At 45.3% G+C, this 23051-nt stretch overlaps 2 protein-coding genes and 1 long non-coding RNA gene across 3 annotated transcripts; all 3 read left to right on the top strand.

Annotated features, from left to right (window-relative positions):
• Positions 1 to 948: 948 nt before the first annotated feature.
• On the top strand, positions 949 to 1947 carry LOC133357610 (olfactory receptor 10A6-like). The gene has a single exon (XM_061575631.1). The coding sequence runs from the start codon at positions 958 to 960 to the stop codon at positions 1945 to 1947; it is 990 nt and encodes a 329-aa protein (XP_061431615.1). The 5' UTR covers positions 949 to 957.
• Positions 1948 to 12225: 10278 nt separating this feature from the next.
• Positions 12226 to 14192, top strand: LOC133357601 (olfactory receptor 2D2-like). The gene has a single exon (XM_061575621.1). The coding sequence runs from the start codon at positions 12226 to 12228 to the stop codon at positions 13315 to 13317; it is 1092 nt and encodes a 363-aa protein (XP_061431605.1). The 3' UTR covers positions 13318 to 14192.
• Positions 14193 to 15132: 940 nt separating this feature from the next.
• Positions 15133 to 21352, top strand: LOC133357603 (uncharacterized). Its single transcript, XR_009756982.1, has 3 exons — positions 15133 to 15150; positions 16519 to 16685; positions 20300 to 21352. It is a non-coding gene; the product is annotated as an uncharacterized LOC133357603 (long non-coding RNA).
• Positions 21353 to 23051: the final 1699 nt, after the last annotated feature.

The following is a 23051-nucleotide window of genomic DNA, read 5'->3' as shown; positions in this document are numbered from 1 at the left end:
TTTTTAAATAGGTTTTCAAAAATGGTATTGTAGCTCACTTCAATACATTTTGATGAAGAGTATAATTTATTCCTCTTCATCTCCTGTAAGAACAAAGGCTCCTTGAACATTGCAAATAAATTGAGTTCAAGTGAACGGTTTGGATAACTTTATGCTTTAAACTTTTTTTGTTAAACAATCACTGCACATTAGTGAAGAGTCTTTGTTTATTGTTGTTAAAAGATCCTGAAGCAGAAAAGTTATTTAATTTGTTACTGATCCTTAGCCGTGTATCAATAGTGACATTTTTACGTGCAGTTTTATTTAGAGACTGTGTTGTCTGGGGGACTGTTTTGTTGTTTTTCTACCTTGCCCGAGCTTGCACTTAGTGTTGAAAAATCGGCAGGAATGTACCTACTTATGCAATTTATATGCATACCTGTCAACCCATACGGTTTACCTGTATTCTTGTACAGTGAAATTGAGTTTTCAGGTCCATATGGCAGACAGTCGTTTCAATATGGGCAAAAAAATGTGTCTGTTTCTCCCTTGTGATGAGACTTTGTAGGATGAACGTTGATATTTATAAGGGCACAGGGTGACCAATAGGGTCTGAATTGGTCTGTAATAAGGTAGGCACTGATAAGGGGTTGACAAGTATGTATATAAGTATGTAGAAACTTTTTTCGTTATTCTAGTGACTTGCCTTTTCTCAATTGTGCACTCTCATCCTTTTGTATTGCTAATTTCTGACCCACCCCTACTGGACATCTTTGAAAAAGAGCTTCAAAGCTCATTGGATTCCTCCATGATTAATACAGATTGTAATTCTGAAGTATTATTTGTAATTGAAAGAATGTCCACACCTCTCCAATGAAGATGATGCATGCCATTTCCTGAGTAAATTATTTGTGAATCTCACAGGAGCTGTGAAGATTATAACTTTCGGGCTGCATACGCAGTAGCAGAAACAAGGCGATGATGGAGAACAAAAGCTCCGTGCTCTACCTCGCCACATTTGAAGCCCCGTACCCTGTGCAGGTGCTCATATTCAGCCTGTGCCTTGCGATGTACCTAACTACAACTGCAGCCAATCTGCTGGTGCTCGTAACGGTGGCAGTGTCCACAGACTTACACAAGCCCATGCACATATTTTTGTGCAATCTTGTGATTGGCGACATCATTGGCAGCACAGGTGGCTTGCCCAAGCAACTGCATGTCCTCCTGACGGGCAACAGAGAGATCATGTTCATTCCATGTGTCGCACAGATGTTCACACTTCACACATTCGCCTTAAATGAGATTTTTACATTGGCTCTTATGTCTGTTGATCGCTACCTGGCCATCTGCTATCCATTGCACTACCACACCAAGGTTACTGCAAAGAGATCCATTTTCATCGCATTACTGTCCTGGCTGATTTCAATCATTTCAGTCAGCATTCAAGCCACATTTCTTCTTTCAATTACATTAAAAGAAAATAACAGGCAAATCCAGGGCATAGCCTGTGATAACGTTGGCATTGTAAGTTTAGCCGCCAACGACACTAGCAAAATAGAGATGTATGGAAAATCCAAGATTTTCCTAACCGTTGGCTTTCCTTTCTGTGTCATTGCGTTCACCTACGTTCGGATTCTTGTCGAGTGCAAGAACTCGAACTCCACCGAGTTCAGGAGCAAAGCTCTGCACACATTCGGCACGCATTTCATGGCGCTCGCCGTCTTTTTCACGGTGCTTTTCTTAGACATCCTTTTGCCGCGCTTTGTGAAGAATGCCGACAGCGAGGGCGTGAGAAACTTGAGATCCTCAGTTCAGTTGGTGTTCTTGCTCAGCCCGGTTGCGAACGTACTCATTTACTGCCTCCGTACGACTGAGTTGAGACTCGCAATTAGTAAGCACTTCAAGAAGATCTCGCCTCGTGTGCATTCCTGTAAAACCATCAAATATCACCTTTCAGGTCATTGTTGAACGATTTCTTTTATTTTAACCATTTAAAACAGTCGCATACACTTTATAATATAGCCTGTTAAAGTCAGAATAATTACAAATGGGGGCCTCCATTCCCAAGTACATCCATTACAATGCTACCTTAAGATCTTCTCTACACTCTCATAGGCCTCCACTAGACACTATTAACATGAATGTATCAAGATATATATTGGTTGACACGATAATGTTGGATTCCAAGATGCATAGCCTGTGAATTACTGGATGCAATCCTTCGAGTTTCTGTAACTATATTTGGTACTCGTAAGTTAGCTTCTATGATTACAGTTCGTTTCGGGGTCACAAATTATTTGGTTTGCAGATGATGGGAATCCAATATTATCTAGTTCATGGTATAAGCATAGTCTCGACTATAATTATGGAAATTTTAACGGGTTAGCCAATGCTGCTGTCGTGTGCGCCGTTGATGTTGCTGTTGACATTTTCCCAGTAAAAATACATATTATTCTGTCGTTAATGAAGAACCAAGATGGAGCGGAGGCACGGTTGTGATTGTAAACTTGCTCGGAGCACAGCAACCCGACTTTGATTCCTGGCCACGACTAACATCAGTGACGAGAGATATTTGAACCAGTCTTGCCCCCACCGCCCAATTTCACCAACACACACTGATCATCGCGATGAATCGGATATCATACATAACGTAAATTAATAGCGTCGCTGTGGTGAAATTTATTAACGTAATAAAATAAATAAGCAGACGATGTGCCTCTTTCACATGTGTCCCCACCCGGCAGTTTACCAGCATTGATCCAAGGAAGCCTGATTGTTGATGAGACACTGAATGTCTAAACCGGTCCAGAGTTTGCTTTGTGTTAAACCACTGCTGCTGAAATTACACACTCGCACAAGAATTCGTGGTGGATGGCATTTGTAAAAAAATGCTTACATTTTTTTGTTGTTGTTGTGGAGGGACATCTGTAATGGAAGCGTATTGTCCGCTTGTTTAATTTGCTCCACGACGCTCACGATTATTGTGCATTACTTTTCTTAGTAGTCAGAATTGTGTCTTAAATTTGCGAATGTTTTACAGTCCTTCAACCCTAAGCTGTATTCAAATACATTTTGTGATGTCATATAAACAACTGGGCAACATCTTCATTACCCGGTACAAGCAAAAAAACAACCTTTAAAAAACATTACTAATTATTCCCATTCCCTCTTTCTCCAATGAAAGAAAACACCAACTTGCCTGAATGTTTATGCCTCGGAAACTCAACACTGGACATTAATTCCTAAGTGCTTGCAAATGTTTTTTTTTTACAGTTCCTGAGCACAGATTCAATGGCCCAAAAAGTTAACCGCCAAGCAACAAACCACACTAACAGAGTTGAAATAGATATGAGTGAACACGTTTCTTGAATATGTGCAAATTGCATATTATCCCTGTAGTCGCGTTTATTTTTTCTCCGGGTCCTTAGGTTTTTCCCTCAACATTTAGAAACATGCATTGAGATCATTGAGAATATTTTGCTGCTATAAATGTCAAAATGGCGGGCTACTTTGTTGAGTTATCATTTGTGACCAGGTCGCTTCGGAAAAATAAGTTAATGTCAGTGGGATTTGCCTGGTAGCACGGAAATGGTTTAGTTTTATTTGAATGTGTTTGGGTGGTTTGTTTCCCTTGTAATTTGCACTCCTATCATGTTTTTTTTTATTGTTGTAACGTTCTTACCTGCCTCTACTGGACATCTGTAAAAAAGAGCTTTATAGCTCATCGGATTCCTCCAGTATAAATAAATATTCTGATTCTGACTTCGAGTTGCAATATATATGAGTTAACACGTTTCTTGAATGTGTGTATGCGCGTTGAACTTCTTTTGCAGCGTATGTAGCCAACCGTGCTAATCGGAGGTGCTAACCGAATTGAGAAAGGCCATTAATTACAAGAGCTTGGGTAATAGAGACGATAATGGGAGGACATTCCAAATTGTAGCAGTGTGAAGAAAGAAGCATAAAAAGTGATTTGGCTTGCATTGTGGTGGTTGAACGCCGTGTGGATTAAACGAAATAGTGTGTCTAGCAGACCGAGTCCTCTGTGTTTTACCTATGGAGCTGTGTCCAAGAGAATTACTCTTGGCACCACTGGAGGAAAATGCTTCCAGCATGGGCAAGCATCCCCCCTTTTCGACGAACCGGTAAGTAACGAATTCATAGAAGAATCAGTAATAATCAAATTGAAACTCGTGATACACGCGTAGATTTGTGCATGCGTATAATAATTGTTTGAAAGTGTTTTATTATATGTGGGCGGATTATCCAAATTGTTGGTCAACCGTGCATGTGAAAAATCAGGTGCTCGCTGGTTATATTATTAGCTGCTCTTCACCTGTCGACCAGTAAACCCATAACTTTCGAGAAGCAAGACGCGATCCGTTCTACGTCTTCTGTCCCATTCTACTTTTAGTAAACAATTACTATTTTAGAGCCCAATTCACATGTTTCTACATTATTCTTGCTGTTATTTATTCCGGACTACTCTTCCCCCACATTACCCGATAATCTGGAGTTCACTATGTCCGTGTCATATACATTGAATGTGTCGGACGTATGGTAAACTGCAGCTGCTATATAAAAAAGACAATACATTTTCGACTTGGAATCTTAATGCTACCACAACCCAAAACGATTCACAGAGCTTTGCCGACACGTAAGTCATAAACATTGCATGAATACAATCAACTCAATAAAACCTATATTAATACAATCAAATGCATAACACCCTCGGATTAAGTTTATCAACAGATAAACCACTGTATGAGTGACATCGACAGCATAAATCGGATATTCTAATCTAACTACGAGACTCTAGTTCCTACAAGCATCATAACAGCAAACGAACCGAATCGCTTAATAGACTGAATTGTAGAAGTTTGTGTTGAACCTTCGAGAGAGAGCAAATCATTAATATAATCATTGCTTGACTGCAATTACCATCACAGGCGAAAGGAATGGGCACAGCCACTGGGTGTCTGCAGAATGTGTTCGACGGGGCTCAGAGACACCCACACTATTTTGAGCGGTCATTGTAATTTTTCAGTCCGCGTGTTTGTCCATCCAACCCGTGGACATACACGCAGACGACAATGGCACCTGTGAATACACAGCACCGCATCAACAACTCGGCTCAGTACCGAGTCGGCAACCGGTAGTGGCATAGATTTTTAATACTTTAAAGTGCAGGAGAGTCTCCTTCTGCGTGGCGGTGGCATTGCCTCGTGGTATCACACATTCGCCGCGTGTTGCAGAGGTTCAATTCCGGTCGTCTGCCGTGACTAATCCTGCCGATGTAATAAACGTAAAGTCTAAACACCATCTCGTTTACGGTGGAAAATAACAATCCAGTGATTTGAAAAGAAGACCATTGTGTAATGGTGCCATGGTATACATTCGCCACATTAAAAAATTGCCCACAAATTACTTGGATTGCAAATACTGGTGGACTAATGCCACTAGCAGGCCGGTGCCGAGTCGCCTCGTGCTTTACAGATGCAGCTGCCACTGGGGCTTTGAATGTTTGAGGTGAGGTGTGATAAAAATATTACGAGTGATGAGCTGAAGGGTGAACTTCACGTACCCTACCAGTAGACTAAGCAATAACCACCGAAAACCATTCACTAGCGAGTCCGTGAGCCAGAGCAAAAATTGATAACACTAACGGTAGCAAATACTTGAGTCTATATGGCGAATAAGAGTGAATTATTTGATAACCCGCTCATTTCAAATGGTTGTCACACAATTCACTGTTTATTTGCCACATTAACAAATTAGAATCACTCGAGTTATGCCACTTAATGTGGTACTTACAAGTGCCATGTCCTGTCTGGGCTCATGGACTAAGTTGGACATCTCCAAATACACGAAGACATGTGTCAAGGTTGGAGGAATGGCTCGTCTTTATTTAAATTGGATACGATGTATTTACGTGCTATGAAGACCATTCCCCGAAATGCCATCTCTTACATCCTATTCCTTTATCAGGCCAGAGTGTTATTTATTGATGCATGAGTATTTTTTGTTGTTGTTGCTTGTGCACCACTACCAATGCAGCATCACCAAATAATTTGTTTAATTCCATAATGTGGCTGCGCCCCAGCCTAAGGGAGTTACACTCACGATTCCTACAATGCAATAGGCTCCCACAACGTCTTTTTGAATACACATTGCATGGATTTGCGCGTACATAATTTTTACCTATTTATTTTGCAGACCTCTCCATATGTTCTAACGCTATGCTGCACTGTACCACAACGACCGACCAAATAAAAACATGTGGATGGCTCAAACAGAATTCCGGCACAGTCGTGCATGCTCTTAATGACCGCGCTCATGCTATTCCTCGAGGCATCAATTAAACCGGCTAGAGTCGAATATATACTTTGCACTAACGAGACAGAGTATTTATAATCGTACAGAGGGACCTTTAAAATAGCACCGCAGATCTACCGACACGCTATGCTTTGCTGTGCACTCTCTCATTTAATTGGGCACGCAGAGAGCCCTCGTAAAGCTCATCAAGCGTCGTCCTGGGTGTCCCTCAAGAAGACGGCGGGGGCTTTAAGCGGCGGGCCAAGAGCCACGCTCCACCGATGGCACTACAGACTCCTGCTGGGGCTCATTAGCACGACACACAGACCAATGCATCACCAGCCAACCTGCTCATCCTACAAGCATACCCCTGCAACTTGAGACGCGCCGCCGCAGAATTGTTACGTCGTGTTCGAACAATAATAAATCCAGCGACTCTGCTGGATGTATTACTCCTCATACAGACAGTGGAGCGCGATTGGCATGGCCTCTGGGGGTAAGGAATGCAATGGGCTCCCCATATCTATATTCCGCCCCCCACCCCTCTTCACAGCATCGTGTCTGGACCTCGGTGCAGTTGAACGGCTTTGAGACTCGATTGCCATTGCCTCACACATAGAACAATGCTGAATCTGCCTTACACTTGAAAATAAATGTCTTCCTCGGTTCATAATTGGCTTTTGGATTCGTGACTGCGAGTAAGGGTTTGTGCACTCAATCTCGCCTGATTTTTTTTTTACATGGTTTAAAGCTCAATCTTTTAAATGGAATTAAGTGATTTAAGATTAAATACTATTATATTTTTTGGTTCTTTCGGTAAAGTCACGTAGGAAAAAATAATAATAATAAATCACGACGTTTCAATCGCAACACAAGCAATCGTCGTCAGGTGGAAAGATACAGCAGTAGGACTGCTGAACAAGAAAGGGCTGTTGCAACAAGAGGTTATATATAGGTTTGAGGTGGGTGTCACCGAAGGGTAAGTAGGCGGGGTCAGAGATGGAAAGGAGTCCCGTCGCCGCACGCACGCACAACAGCTGCATTAAAGGGAGAGATTGGCATGTTAATGTGAACGAGTTTAATGGGAAGATAGCATGTCTGTGTCAGAGGACCGGGCATAGCGCCACCTAGTGGGCAACACAAGCTGCGGCGTTGGCTGCTGCACAGTGAGAGGCCAGCGTATCAACGCAAGAGAACCACCGTAAACTTCAAATCAAGATTAAACAGTATTTTTGTTATACTCTTGGTTCTTTCGGTAAAGTCACGTAGGTTAAGAAAATAAATAATAATTATTAAACATAAAAATAAATAACTTTAAAATCACGACGTTTCGATTGCAACACAAGCAATCATCATCAGGTGTGAACACCACAGCAATTTTTTTTCTAAAGTGGGAGAGATGCCAGAAGGCTATATAAGTCAAAGAGAGGGGGGTTGGGGGGGAAACGGAGGGGGGGCGGATAGGGAGCGAGGGGAGGGCGCCTCGTGGACGCCAGGGACTGGGAACGCGAAAATGGGCGGGTGGGGGGGGAAGTCGGCAGGGCCAGAAGCGAGAGGCCGAGTGAGCTAGAGATGCGCGGGGAGGAAAAAATAAAGCGACGCAGCAGCTACGAACTACAGCCAAAGCCAATGAGGGCACCCAAAGCGAAATAGCAGCACTGCTAAACGCTGGAGATGAAATTAACTAGGTAAAATAGACTGGTATCCGATAAATAAGATGGGACAACTATTAACAATTATTTTTTTTCACCTGGTTAATAACATCTTTCCAATGAATTCTCAATTTGTATCCTTCTCCTCGGTTGAAGTTATGTCTATGTTTGTATATCTGGATGGCTTCATGAACAAACCTTTGATAGTAGCCAGACGGCTTCCAGAGCACTTTGGTCTCGGAGAAAACAATATTATGAGAGCCCGCAGCGTTGTAGCAGTGATCAGGAAGAGTTAGTCCTGCCGTGTTTCAAATTTGCCTTGTGCTCGCGAATACGGTCTGATACATGACGTTTCGTTTCCCCAATGTAACAATCACCACAAATGCAATTCAGTTTGTAGACTCCAGGGTATTGCAAGTCAGGAATGACATCCTTTACAGATGGGATTAGATCACGGATTTTGTGTACTATACTGAATCGGACCTGGAAATCTTTTTGGTAACGCCTGCTATGTATGGTAACGTGATGGCTTTGATGGGAGTCTCAGGGGGTTGTGTCTCCATGGTTGGAGACATCTTTCACCTGAAAAATAATTTCAGATGGAACACCTAATTTACAGTAGCGTCCAATGTTATGCTGCCCTGATCCTGTATCATGTTTATATGCCAGTTAATACTGTTGACCCAGATTTCGCTGAGAAATGTATGTATGTTGAACTGCTTTCCCATAGTTCATTGCCCTCTACCGCGCATGGATTTAAAGCAGCAGATTAAAGATGTAATTTTCGATTCATCAATTCAGTTGTCTGCTCAGAAGCAAGTGGATCTCGTCCATTCCTCCTTTAAAGGAGTGAAGACAGCAGCGGCGGAGTGTTTACGATGCGGTCGATGGTTTGAGATTCATGGCCGCACTCACAGGTCGCCGAATATTTGATGCATCATTTGTGCATCGGGTGGCCGCATTGGCCACACCACCCGGTCCTGATTCGGTTGATGGTCGACCATTTGCGGCGTGGAAGGTTGAAACCGGGAGGTTCGACGGTAGGGTCCTGTACGAAATGTTTATTTTTGGACGTCGGCCGCAGTCCAGACTTGCTTGCACCTCTCACCTTCATTTGCATTTGTGGCGTGGAGTGAGGCTGCTGTGATTCAGAAGGGGTGGCGTGATTTTAGGCGAAAGGGTGGCGCTGGGTTTATGTCCCGATGTATCGGAAGGTGCGGGTTGACGAGCATTTTTTGGTACTCCCCTTACATTAAAGTTAGGAGGAAAATATTATTTTTATTTTTTTACAATGTTTACACAAACCTGTGCTAGGTTACACTATCCCACTAAAACATCTATTTTATACTACAACAGGGCCTTGATGTTGGAACAACGCATGGGAAGCCAACGACCACACTTATGCAATTTTCACATTGGCCCCTTGAAGTCACGACTGCTTCTGGGAGTGGCTAAGCTAAAATAATGTAGCTAAATTTGGAAAGACAACCACATGGCCCACTTAATGTGAGCCACTTAAAGAAGACCATGTGGCCCAGTTAGTACCAGGTTGGCCCAGTGTTGTAGCCCGCATGGCCATCCACCGCATGTCCAAGCAACTTCTTGTTGGCCAGACAGAGGGGGTTATATAAGTGTAGGGGTGTTAAAGAGAGGGCCCGTTATGCATGGCAGCCTATGGAAAACAAACACAGTGGGCGGGGCTACGTAAGTGCACGAGGAGGTGTCCTCTACGACGTCCGAGCCAGACACCCTGGGGGGGGCTGGTTCGAACGTTATGATCCCCCGGGGCCCCACCCCTCAGGGAGGGGTTGGGTATAAAAGGGGATGTTTCAAAGGGCTCGGCAGTTATGTTTAAGCTAAGGGAAGAAGATTGAAGACGTCTTAGATAGAGCCCTGGACTCCCCTGGTTCGATGTCCTTTTCAGGGCCGGACAGGATTGAGCCAGCGGCGTGGTCCCGAAAGCCAGAGCCGGTGCTCTTGTAAGAGCTGGTCTGGAACTCCGGGTACCGGGCCCGACTTACCAGTGTCGGGCCAGTTAGCCTCCCCTAGCCCATTAGTGGAGGATTCGGGGCTAGGACAGAGTTAGCTAGGGGTGTATTGCGAGTTATACGGGTGAGGGGGCCGATACCCCCTCGAGTGTGTATATGCCCACTGTCATATTGTGAATAAACATACGTGTGCCTCAACCTCGGCGTCAAGCGTCCTCACCGGTACTTCATAAGCGTGGAATAGGTTAAAAAGATGGACTGTGATACAAAAGGACATGTAGCTGATCTGAATCGCGGCAATGACTGGTACCAGATCAGCCTCTGTGAAGGAGGGTCGTGAACGATGCTGCTGGGCAGTTGGAGGAAGTCGCCCTCCAGCAACAACACAAGGGAGAGGAGCGATCCTCAACAACGAGTGGAGCTGCAGGCGGCTGGCTAAAACACAGCAAATTGGCACAGTGGGGAGCACAGGTGGTGCATCTGCCAGTCATCTCAGTAAGTCAATCCATTAAACCTGCGGTCTATCCTGTGACCTGCCAGCGAACCTTCGGCACATTCACGTGGTCTTAAGGTGCACCGATGATGAACAATGACTGTTGTTGTTGGGGGTATACACCAACAGTAGTCGCCGTGGTGACGTCACTGTCACTTTGGAGCAATAGGGGTGGGTGAGGACAATCGGGGTGGGTGAGGACAGTAGGGGTGGGTAGAGAACAATAGGTGTGGGTGAGGACAGTAGGGGTGGGTGGAGACAATAGGGGTGGGTGGAGACAGTAGGGGTGGGTGGAGACAATAGGGGTGGGTTGAGACAATAGAGGTGGGTGAGAACAATAGGGGTGGGTGGAGACAGTAGAGGTGGGTGAGAACAATAGGGGTGGGTGGAGACAATAGGGGTGGGTGAGGACAATAGAGGTGGGTGGAGACAGTAGGTATTTGTGTGATGACTTCACGAGAACGACCAACATTAATCTTAGTATAATAACAATTGTTTTACCGTACTGTTTGTACGCTCTTGATGTCTATGCTCCCTATGCCTTTCACCAACAAGCAATGGCTAGCACGGTGAAATATCAAACACGGCATGGCCAGCTTCTCATCCAGCAGCGGATTGACAACAGGGTCGTGCATGTATAGAATAATGATACAAGTAGCACCAACTCCTCTTTCTGTACAACATATCTGCATTTCAGTTATATCGGCCCTTTGGTACATCATGCACTTCAATGGTTTGCTTTCATTCAAGTGCTGTGCTTAGAACACGGATTCTCAACAGTGCACCAAATGAGTGAAATCAGTTTGAACCGAGGATAATTATGCTGCCCATTGTGTGGATAGTGTGCGTGGCCATTAGGAGCGTGGGATATGGAATGTGTTGCGTGTGTCAGTGTACTAGTCGGTGTACTCACAATTACACCACGGCAGCATCCCTGTGCATGGTGGGGACAATGCGATGTGATTGCTCATTGATTCTGTAGTGTAAATAAATATTTTAAATGTGGCTTTTTCCGATTTGCATTTTTTTCCCACTCCCAGAAAATACACCATGTGGATGACTGCCAACATACAACCACCGCATACCTCCGAAACACAAACATACCAAACGATAAAGACAAACATACCAAACGATAAAGACTACCATACAAATTATTAAGAGTTGCTAAAAATAGCCGTTCTGTTTTTGGCGCAACCAAGCGGCGTTTTTGCCAGGACCACTCAGAATTAAGTTGGCTTCCTTGACACCACAGGGGCAGAGCGCGGCCGTGTAATCCCCAGTGACATCCAGTGGTTAAAACCAGCGCAGCCAATTTGCAGAAGGACTGCGGTGGATTAAACGGTTATCACGGAATAACACCAACCCGCTCCAGTGGTATGTAATGCTTGGCAGTCACATGACAGCCCAGAGCATATATAAGTGTCTCAACCCAGCACATTGGGTTTGCACAGACAGAACGCGTGGCGCTGGGTGAGTTCATTAACGCGTGCATTTATGTGCGTGGGGAGGTGTGTGTGTGAATTTGGGGAGTGGTGGCCTCAATGTAAGACCACTTTGCTCTGAACGTAGTGACCCGAGTTGGATTCATGCATGCGGCTTTTATCAGTGGCCAATGTCTAAACCTTGATTAAGCCTTATGTGATACAGTTTTGCATATGAATGGATTATTTAATTAAAACATCTGAATATATGTGCTTAAATTGGAATTAAATGTGAATTTACTTTTTATTTGCTTTTCTTCCATAGGGTGATAACAGAGTGTAACAGGAAAAACATAAATAAATTAGTTCAAAGCACAATGAACTATACATTGTATACAAATGTGCCAATCAATATGTTACTATTCGGCACTCTTCTCTCACGACAACTCACGAACGGCAGTGAGGCCCCGTTCAGCGGAGACAATGGGAACATCACGAATGGCTTTTTTCTCAACACATTTGGAATGGCCGGAAACTTAAACTGGATCATTTTTACAGGGTGCCTCGTAATGCAATTATTCATAATTGTGGCCAACTGTCTAATGATGGCCACCGTCCTGATAAGCTCAGAGCTGCACGGGTCCATGTACGTCCTCCTCTGCAGCCTGGCAGTGGCCGACATCACCGGCAGTGCGACCATCATCCCCAAGCAGCTGCAGATGCTGGCGAGCGACAGCAACGAGATTTCCTACGCGGCTTGCATGGCCCAGGTTTTCTTCATGAACATGTATATGTGCAACGAAACGCTCTCCCTGTCGTTCATGTCAATCGACCGATACCTGGCCATTTGCAAACCACTGCGCTACCACGCCATCTTCCCCGTGAAGAGGTCGTTGCAGATATTGGCACTGGCTTGGTTCTCCACGGCCGTCGTTAACGCGACTCTGTCTGTGCTCATCGCGAGGCTGAAAATAAACGGGGACAACAGATTCATCGAGAGCCCGTTTTGTTACAACATGGCCATTATTCTCATAGCTTCCTCTGACACAGGTGCCAGCCATAAGTACTTGTCGGCAATCCTGTTGACCTTTGTGGGTCTGCCACCTCTAACGCTAATGTACTCCTTTACCAAGGTCTGCTTTGAGTTCAGGAAACCAACATCACCTAAGCTGAGCAAGAAGGCCAGAGACACGCTGGTAACTCAGCTGATTGTCACCCTCGTTTATTTCATCTCCATCGTGACTGTAATCCTCCGACTACGAATCGCGCAATTTAACAACAGCAACGTCCATTTCAGGAACATAAATCACACCCTCAAATTTTCCATCTTCCTGCAACCGGTGGCGAACATTGTGACGTACTGCCTGCGCGTCACCGCTTTGAGGAGAGCGATGGTGAGATCTTGTCAGAAATGTGCCATTGGAATTCTTTGTCTTTTGCAGCCTCAGAGAGTGTGGGCTGCAGTCTGAGGTTGGTTATTGGAAAAAAAACATGTTGCCATTGTTGACGAAGGCACATCTCACATGGCTCTGAATTCACGAATCCACATTCGTTCATTTAGGCAACTGCGCAACACTACATTGGACAACTACGATCTAGAGAAAGCTTGAATTCGAAATCTTTATAAACCAAGGTTCAGTTCCGTCATACAAATAATCATCTGAATGCCCCATGGAAGTGAATGTGCAATACTTACCCTCAAGGATCCTTCACTCGCTCCAAGTATCCAAACGACAGAGGTTGCTGAAAAATTGTTACTCATTAGCGTTCGGTCACAATACTATGCAGCTTTCACTATAGTCGAGCATGAAACTTAAAAAAAATGTTTTTATAGATTTGTGAAATGTTACCCTGGTATATGGCAAATCAGAGTCAAAGTGATGTATTTTCATTCAGCGTGAGGCCTGTTTACAGCCCAAAGCCAGATGTGTAAATTCCACATTGATATGGTGGATAGTTTATATATGTCTACCTCTGTTTAGCCCACAAAGTGGTAATTGTTTCGTCGACCCAAGTGTGAAATATAAAATAACTTTTTAAACAGGCGAGTCAAAAAATTATATTTTTTTCAGCAGGTCCCTGCATTGCGGTGTTAAGTCAACAGCAATGACATTGCGTTTTCAGCTGTGGGAATTAACCAGAAAACCTGGAAGAAACTCATGCCGTACAGGGGGAGAACGTACATATTCTACAAAAAAAGGCGTGCGCGCTATGTTAGGAACCAAACCCAGGTCTTTCTTGCCGTGCGGCACAATTGTTAGCACTGCACCACCCAGCTGGATTAAACCATAGCCAGGATTTGAACTCGTAAGCTTCCACTGCACGACCACGCTGGGGGTAGCACATGTAAAGTTTATTTTTAATCATAAACTTTTAAATATATATTTTACTAACTACATATGTAATATCACATTGTCATTTACACCTGTATTTCATCACACCGTGCTTATGAAAAGAATATGTAAACAATGCATGTTAAAATCGGACATATAAGCGTGCTCAATAAATATATCAATTAGTTTTTTTCTGTTGATTACAGTGCTTGGGGTTTCATACGGAACGAGCATTCCGTGAAATGACACCGAAGAGTTATTTTGCTTTCACCGCCCTCATCCTCTGACTATCCCCTCCCCTCTCTCTATGTCCTTTTCCCCTGGGCTGTAATTAGAGATTCTGACACCAAGGCAACCTGGACTGCGACGATGCCAATTACCGAATTTGTTTGAATTTCAAAACCAGCAGGGGGGGGAAATATTGCATCTGCATTGCACTTGAAAAGCATTGCCTTCCTTTCAGTTGACAATGGGGCACTGGATTCCAAACTGCGAATAAGAAGTGTTTTTGTGCTCAACCTCAACTGAATAATAATAATAAAACGAAACGATGAATGCGAGGTACTGTACAGCTGAAAAGACTCTCGGAGGGATATTTTGGTCGTCAAGTCGCTTTCGCCCTGTCTACTGTACATGCCCACCCCCACCCACTGTACCCACCCACTGTACCTGCCCACCCCACGTACTGTACCCCTACTGTCCCCACCCCCACCTACTGTACCCGCCCACCCCCACCTACTGTCCCCACCCCACCTACTGTACCCGCCCACCCCCACCTACTGTCCCCACCCCCACCTACTGTACCCGCCCACCCCCACCTACTGTCCCCACCCCACCTACTGTACCCGCCCACCCCCACCTACTGTCCCCACCCCCACCTACTGTACCCGCCCACCCCCACTTACTGTACACGCTCAACCCTATCTATTGCGCGCCACGTTGGTTATGAGATGAAGACGACCTCGCCTGGTACACAGGAGGACGTGGGTTCGATCCCAACCCTGACGCCTGCTGCTGTATATTTGTAGTTTGCGGTCTTTCTCTCTCTCCCTGTGGATTTTTCTCCCGGTCCTCCGGTTTTCTCCCTCCACATTTAGAATGAACATCAAGCATTTAGAGTGTTTGCCTGCTGGTATAATTCCCCACGTGATGATAAGCCACTTCATTGAGATATCACTTGTGGTCATGTCGCTACTGAAAAAGAGCTACATAGCTCAGTGGGGCCTTGCCTGGTAAAATAAAAAATGTTTAGTCCACACCCACCCCTACTTAATGTCCCTACCACTTACTGAAGGTGTGGGGCCTAAGAAGGAGCTGAGCCGAAAGTAAGAGGCAAAGTCTCATGAGGAAGATATGGGGCCAAAGGAATGGGGACGTGGAGCCTAAATAGGAAGTGGTGGGGCCTACTGAGGTAATACGAACATATCTAGCCGGTGTGGGCTTACCAGTGATGTTTCGTATGTATAATTTTGCACTCGGAAGCATGTTGCAGTCCAGAGGTCCCAGGTAGATGTTCCTGTATCTTGCTGCTGCACGCTGCGTATTCGGGTGTTCTTGCCACGTTAGTGATGTATGTTGCTTGTCAGTTTTTTGCTTTCGTGTGAGGTGAGGGTACGCGAGAAGCAGTTAAAATAGTCACGTTTATGGGGCCCCTATGCCATGCTGGGCAGGCTGAGGATGGTTAAGCATAAACATCATTTAGCTTAGCTGCATAATGTTAAATTAATATTTTATGAAGCGTGGACTGTCAAGACGTGGAGACAGGTAGGGGTTCCAGGCCTTGTATTACACCTCCATCACGCACTGCGCCCTCCTTCATCCACAGCTATCTCCCCCCTCACTCCTACCGACGTACACTCTTATATCCACGGCCCCATCTCGCGTTCCCTCCTCCTCCCCCCTATGGGGGGCTGGTAGAGCGGGTGCAGGGATTGTGACGTCACCATGTAAGGGGGGGGGGGGTCGAGGAATGCCGAATGTTCATAAAGTGAAATGGTACAGTAGTCCTTCAGTTAAAAGTGACCATCGGTTAACGTTTTTTTGCGGTTAACGTTTCGCCTCCCACAAGATCCCCAAGGTGTCTACTAACGTTGACATTGTGATGTAACGTTATGTGGCCCCCCCTCCCCCTACTCCACACCCCCCCTCTCCCTCCCCCTTGCCTCTTCCCCCCTCTCTTACCTATATAACCTCTTGCCACAGCAGCTCTTCCGTCAGCTGACTTCAGCATTTTCCTGCTGTGGTTGTCCCACCTGATGAAGTTCGCTTGTGTTGCGATCGAAATGTCGTGATTTGTTTTATTTGATTTTATTCCTACCTACGTGTCTTTACCGAAAGAACCAAAGAGTATGGATTCCTGCAGTCACGAAAGCTTCAAATCAAGATTGAACCACCTCTACGGGGAGGGTTTTCACACATCTGTTACAGCTTTTAACAGACTACGAGACAAGAAGGCTCACATGATCGAGTCTCTCACCTATCTGAAGAGATGCTGCGACAGCAAGGTAATACCGACCACATTTCCACTCACATCTGCTTCTGTCACTTCTCCTAACTCGAAACGGATCTTATTCAGAGCTACCCTATCTCTAATCTCAGAGAGGATAAGACTACTCCGTCTTAAACTTGATAATTTAGACAAATGTCTCCTACAATCACACCTAACATTAAAAAAAAATGTCCACATCTGATTGGAACCTTGTAGATAACATGACTGCTTCTTCTGCCGCAACAATGTCCTCCAAATGCATGGTTAACCTTATTGCTAAATTCAATAACTTGTCAAAAAAGAAACCAGTGCCACACATTCGAAAGCTGGATGTTAACAAGACTGTTATCAATCAGAGTAACAGCACAATCTTCGATAGCCTAAAATCGGTAATAGCTAGAGGGCTGAATTTTGCTGTCACCCCCAAACACATCCCAGTGGATGATGTAATTGCCTAGGTAGATATAGCCCTCAAAGGCTTGGGACACATCCCAGCTGACATGGCAAGATCTAAAACTGCCACCATCCTTAAAAATGCTAAGAAACCCATTAGTAACATCAGCAAAGACGAGCCCTCTGAACTCGCCAAATTGAAAAAGAGAGAGGGCATAGTTATCCTCTCAGCCGACACGGGCAATGCTACTGTCATGGATAAAACCACATATAACAACAAAATCCAGGACCTTCTGAATGATGGCAGTTACACCAAAATTAACAAGGATCCTACCAACCGCCTGGCTACAAAAACCAACAATATCAACAATTTGACTTCTCTAATCGAACCATTCAAGTGGCTCTCCCTAAAACCCTCTGCTGCTAGACCACCCAGATTCTATGGTCTTCCAAAAATCCCTAAAGAAGGTACTCCACTTCGGCCCATAATTTCCACTATCAACACACCTACCTACAAACTGGCCAGATTTCTATCTGAGACCTTGCTTCCATTCACGGGCAAGACTACCTCAGCAGTACGTAACTCAGCTGACTTGGTCTCTCTAATCAAGGGCATCTCACTGTCTCCAGATGATTTGCTTGTCAGCTTTGATGTAGTCTCTCTGTTCACCAAGGTTCCTGTACCTGACACCTTAGCAATAATTGAAGACTTGATCCAACATGGACTGGATCTTGATGTAACAACTTTGGTTAGGCACTGCCTTACCAACACTTACTTCACCTGGAATGGTACTTTCTACAAACAAAATGAAGGTACCCCCATGGGTACCCCCTTATCACCAGTGATAGCGAATATTTTCATGGAGAAATTTGTAACAGATGCCATCCAGACATCCACCCTACGTCCTTCCTTGTGGAAGAGATACGTAGATGCCACTTTCGTCGTTTGGCCACATGGCCTGCCAGCATTGAACCAATTTCTCAACCGCATAAATTCCATATACCCATCCATCAAATTCACCATGGAAGTCGAAAAGGACGGTAAACTACCATTCCTGGATGCTCTGTTTGAGAAGAGGCCTGACGGCTCGTTGGGACACTGTTTACAGGAAAGCCACCCACACAGATTCCTATCTAAAACCTGATTCCCACCACCATCCGGCACAGAAGAATTCCCTCGTCAAAACACTACACCATAGGGCCCACTGCATCTCCGACCAACACCACCTAGCCAGTGAACTGGAACACGTACACCAAGCCCTCAAGATGAATGGGTACTTGGACCGCATTATTGGCAAAGCTGTTTCTCCAACCATGGAGAAACAATCTTCTGAGAATCCAACCAAAACCATCACTTTACCATACATAGCAGGTGTTACCAAAAATATTTCCAAAATCTTAAACAAACACAAGATCCAGGTCCGATTCAATACAGTACACAAAATCCGTGATCTAATTCCATCTGTGAAGGAGGTCATTCCTGACATGCAATACCCTGGAGTCTACAAACTGAGTTGTACCTGCGGTAGCAGTTACATTGGGGAAACCAAACGACATGTCTCGGACCGTGTTCGCGAACACAAGGCAGATCTGAAACATGGCAGAACCAATACCTCTGCCGTAGCTGACCATTGTTATAACGCTGTGGGCTCGCATGATATTGTTTTTTCCGAGACCAAGGAACTCTGCAAACCTTCGGCCTACTATCAAAGGTTTGTTCATGAAGCCATCCAGATATATAAACGTAGACAAACTTCAACCGAGAAGAAGGATATAAATTGAACAATCATTGGAAGGACGTTATTAACCAGGAAATGCCTTAACTTGTTGTTGTTTCCATCGTACCTGCCAGTTAACTGCGAGCCCCGCCCACGTCCCCCCCCCCCCAGCCTCACTTTCTCTTCCACCACCTTCCCACTTCTAGCCCCGCCCACTTTCACCCTCCCAACCTCACGTCCCCTTCCCCTAGCGCTCACGCGGCCCCCCTCCCCCTACACCACACCCCCCCCCCTCTCTCTCTCTCCCCCCATTGCCTCCTCCCCCCTCTCTTACCTATGTAGTGCTTGAGATACGCGTCACGCGCTGGGGTCGGTGTGCGCGCACGTGGCGGACAGTGAGAGCAAATGAGGACACAGGGCGCTGATTGGCTGGTCGTTGTTGTCCAAATTAAGGCGGCGTGATGTCTAAGGGTGGTAGCAGGTGGCAGGGGGTAATTAAGGGTGCAGGGCGCTGATTGGCCGAGAGGGGTTGTTGTCGGAGAACGGCGCCAGTGTGTCTGGAAAAACATGCCACGTGGCAGCAGGGGCTGGGGGCGAGTGGCGTCGCGGGGGATGCCCTGATTAATTAGGGATTAATTGGTTCGGGTTTAAAGTCAGCGGTTTGTGGAGGAGACGGGAGTTCGCGCCTGGGAGGAGACAACAGATGGAGAGACAGAGCAGCAGAGCGAGTACAGCATAGGGTAGCAGTGGAGAAGTGTAGCGTAGCAGTGGAGAAGTGTAGGGTAGCAGTGGAGAAGTGTAGAGTAACAGTGAGACGACGAAGAGTAGGAAGCGGCTGGAGCGAGGAAAGAGAGCTAATGTAGTTACGACGGAGTGGGACGGCGGAGCTGATAAGGAGCAGCCGAACTGGGACGGAGAGAGCGGAGAGGAGAGTCGACGGAGGAGTAGAGGGGAGCGAGTGAGGCCGGCGGAACGCGGCGAGCGAGCGTGGAGAAGAGTTGTGGGTCGGTGTGAGCGGAGGAACATTGAGCGATGTTGACGGAGATGTTGAGCGACATACGCGAAATAAAGTAACGAGGAAAGACAAGAAGCTGTCGTGTCGGTTCGAGCACTACACCTATATATCTACTTGCCACGGTAGCTCTCCCGCCGACTTCAGCATTTTCTTGCTGTGGTTGTCCAACCTGATAAAGTTCGCTTGTGTGATTTGTTTTATTTTATTTTATTCCTACCTACGTGACTTTACCGAAAGAACCCAAGAGTATGGATTCCTGCAGTCACGAAAGCTTCAAATCAAGAGTCAGTTAAGACTTTACCTGGTTAATAACGTCCTTCCAATGATTGCTCAGTTTGTACCCATCTTCTCGGTTGAAGTTGTGTCTGTGTTTATATATCTGGATGGCTTCATGAACAAATCTCTGATAATAGCTGGTGGGTTTGCAGAGTACCTTCGTCTTGGAAAAGTCAATTTCGTGTGAGCCCACTGCTACCCCCCCCCCTTCTCTCTCCTCCCCTGCAGCCGACCTCTCCAGTGCTGCCGCGGTGGTCCACTTTACTCCAGTGACCCGGGTGCTGCTGCGGGGTCCACTTTCTGCCCCGCCTCCCCCCCCCCCCTTCTCTCTCCCCCCCTACTGCCGAGGCCTATATAACCTCCTGCCACGGCAGATCTTTCGCCTACTTCAGCAGTTTTTTTCTTGCTGTGGTTGTCCCACCTGATGACGATTGCTTGTGTTGGGATCGAAACGTCGTGATATATTATTTTTCTACCTACGTGATTTTACTGAAAGAACCAAAGAGTTTGGCTTTTTTTTTACGTTTTCTGGTTTGGCAGAAATGTAATTCCTATGTTCCATTAACAGTTATGTCGGTTAACAGTAGTTTTCGTGGAATGGATTAAAAACGTTAATCGAGGAACAACTGTATTTGTTATACTTAAAGCAAGGTTGATTGATTGTTGACTTATTGGCGAATTCTAATTTCATACACAATAAAATTTGAAACTAAAGTAGTCATTAAATACATATATTCGTTGTAAATATGTACATTGAACTTACTCTGCGCACTATACGTAGCCGATCGTGCTATTCGGAGGTGCGTTGTGGCTATTTTGGCATGGGTTTCGGGCAATACAACACTTGTGACCTCGGTTCCATCTGCAGAGAGATTGAGCACTGTGGTGTGTGGTGGGTTGATATGGTGGTGTCTGTTCATTATCGAAGTTACAGGATGTTTTATTTTAAGCGTTGTGTAATTTATAGTTTTTCGATGCTTTAAGTAAAAAAAACTGCATTGGGAACCTCATGGCCGCATTTATTGAATTTAATTTGCGAGTGTTAACACCTTGTCGTTTTGGTAAACTGGATGAAAATCAATAAATTTTAAATGGAAGGTGATTAAAACTTTTAAAAGGTAAAAATAAGCCATATTTAGATTAGTTGGTTCAATTTAATGTTTTTCTATTTGGTAGTGCTATTAAATTATAGTGCACAACATCACCACCCTGTAGCCTCTGATTTAGCTTTGAGCTCGATGTGTTTTCGTGTGAGCAGAGATTTCCAAGTGTTTGGCGTGAGCAGAGATTTCAAAGTGTTTTCGCACATATTGCTTTGGCTGTTGGTTCGGAAAGGAGAAAAAAATATATAAGTGATACGCATCTATGGTGAGTAAATATGTGCCTCTTTTTTATTAATGTACTAGCGGGAAGTACCCGGCATTGCTCGGGCGAAAAAGGCTGGACTTACACACAGATATTGATCCACACACATAGAAACACATCGACTTAGACGCACACATACATATATGGTTAAACCCAGGATGGATCGTTAGCAGGCCAGCCTAATTGTTTCTAACCGGCGAAGATGTTCCATTAGGGGGGTGCACGTTTCGCAAGCATAGAGAAGGGAGGGAATTAACGTGGCCGAGAAAACCTGGAGCTTCATGCGGAGCGAGAGACCAGGTAGCTTCCACAGTGAAACGCAGCCGATGAAAATATAATGGCGCTCGACTGATTTGGAGTGAGACCTCTGCTGTTAAACCGGAGATGGTCATGAGCACACTGGCCAGGTATGGGAATCTCGGCAATCTCTCCACAACTGCCGCATCACCAATTGTGAGTTGTGGGGGTGGATTGTTCCATGGTACAAAATACCCAGGCAGGTGCTTAGTTTTGGTGGGGCTGATGGTAAGGCCCCACCTCTTAGTGGCAAGCTCCAGGTTCTGCAGCAGTGAGCAGCAATCACCAGAGCAACGGCATACATAACATGGTTGAGCAATAGGGAGGCATCCCTTGACCGCACCCGGGCATCGATCAACCTCCCATTGTATGTGTACCATATGGTAATTCCTCGGATACGGCCATTGAAGACTTCACGAAATACGTGGTCAAAAGATATGTAAAATAATGTGGAGGCAGAAGACATCCCTGTCACACCCCAAGGTGTAGAGGGAATGGCTCTGACTGACGGCCACGTAGATTGACGTGGGGCCGCTCACCATCATGAAGGTCCTTAAGGATCGTGAGCAAAGTTTGATGGACTGCTAAAGCATGAAGAACAACCCAGAGGCCAGGCCTACTGATGGTATCATAGGCCTTGAGCAGGTAAATAAAGCACATACATTCACTCACACGCACACATGAACCTACAGACACGCAAAGAAATTGACTTACACTGACATGGAGCCATGCACACAAAGCGACTAACACAGACGCCCATGGACTGACACAGACACATCGACTCACACACACAAACACATGGACTTATACACACACACCTATGGACTCACACATGCATAGACATGCACTTTAGTTACACACACATGGAGTTACACACACATATATCGACATACACACATACAGCGACTCACACACACACATCGACTCACACACAGACATACGTGGACTCACACACACATTGACGTAAACACACATGTACTTACACACACACATATCGACTAAGCCACACATGGAGTTACACATACATAGATTGACACACACATTTCCCTACACACACATAGACATATGGACTGTGACACACAGACATCTACTTTAGATACACACACATGGATTAACACACACACATCGACTGACACACATAGACACACAAACGCACATTGACTTGCACACTCAGATGGAGCCATGCACACAGACTCACACACACGCATTCACTTAGACACACACACAGCGACTGATACGCACACAAATGGACTGACACACAAACACTTGTACGTACACACACACACGGGACGTTGTCCATTTGAAAAAGACAGACACA

The sequence above is a fragment of the Lethenteron reissneri genome, chromosome 58 (genome assembly GCF_015708825.2).
Source record: "Lethenteron reissneri isolate LAM-NWPU_2019-01 chromosome 58, ASM1570882v1, whole genome shotgun sequence".
NCBI lineage: Eukaryota > Metazoa > Chordata > Hyperoartia > Petromyzontiformes > Petromyzontidae > Lethenteron > Lethenteron reissneri.
This window is presented reverse-complemented; position numbering and strand designations above follow the sequence as displayed.

Excerpts from the sequence above, each read along its gene's own strand:
- LOC133357610 (XM_061575631.1), top strand. The coding sequence starts at position 958 with ATGATGGAGAACAAAAGCTCCGTGCTCTACCTCGCCACATTTGAAGCC.
- LOC133357601 (XM_061575621.1), top strand. The coding sequence starts at position 12,226 with ATGAACTATACATTGTATACAAATGTGCCAATCAATATGTTACTATTC.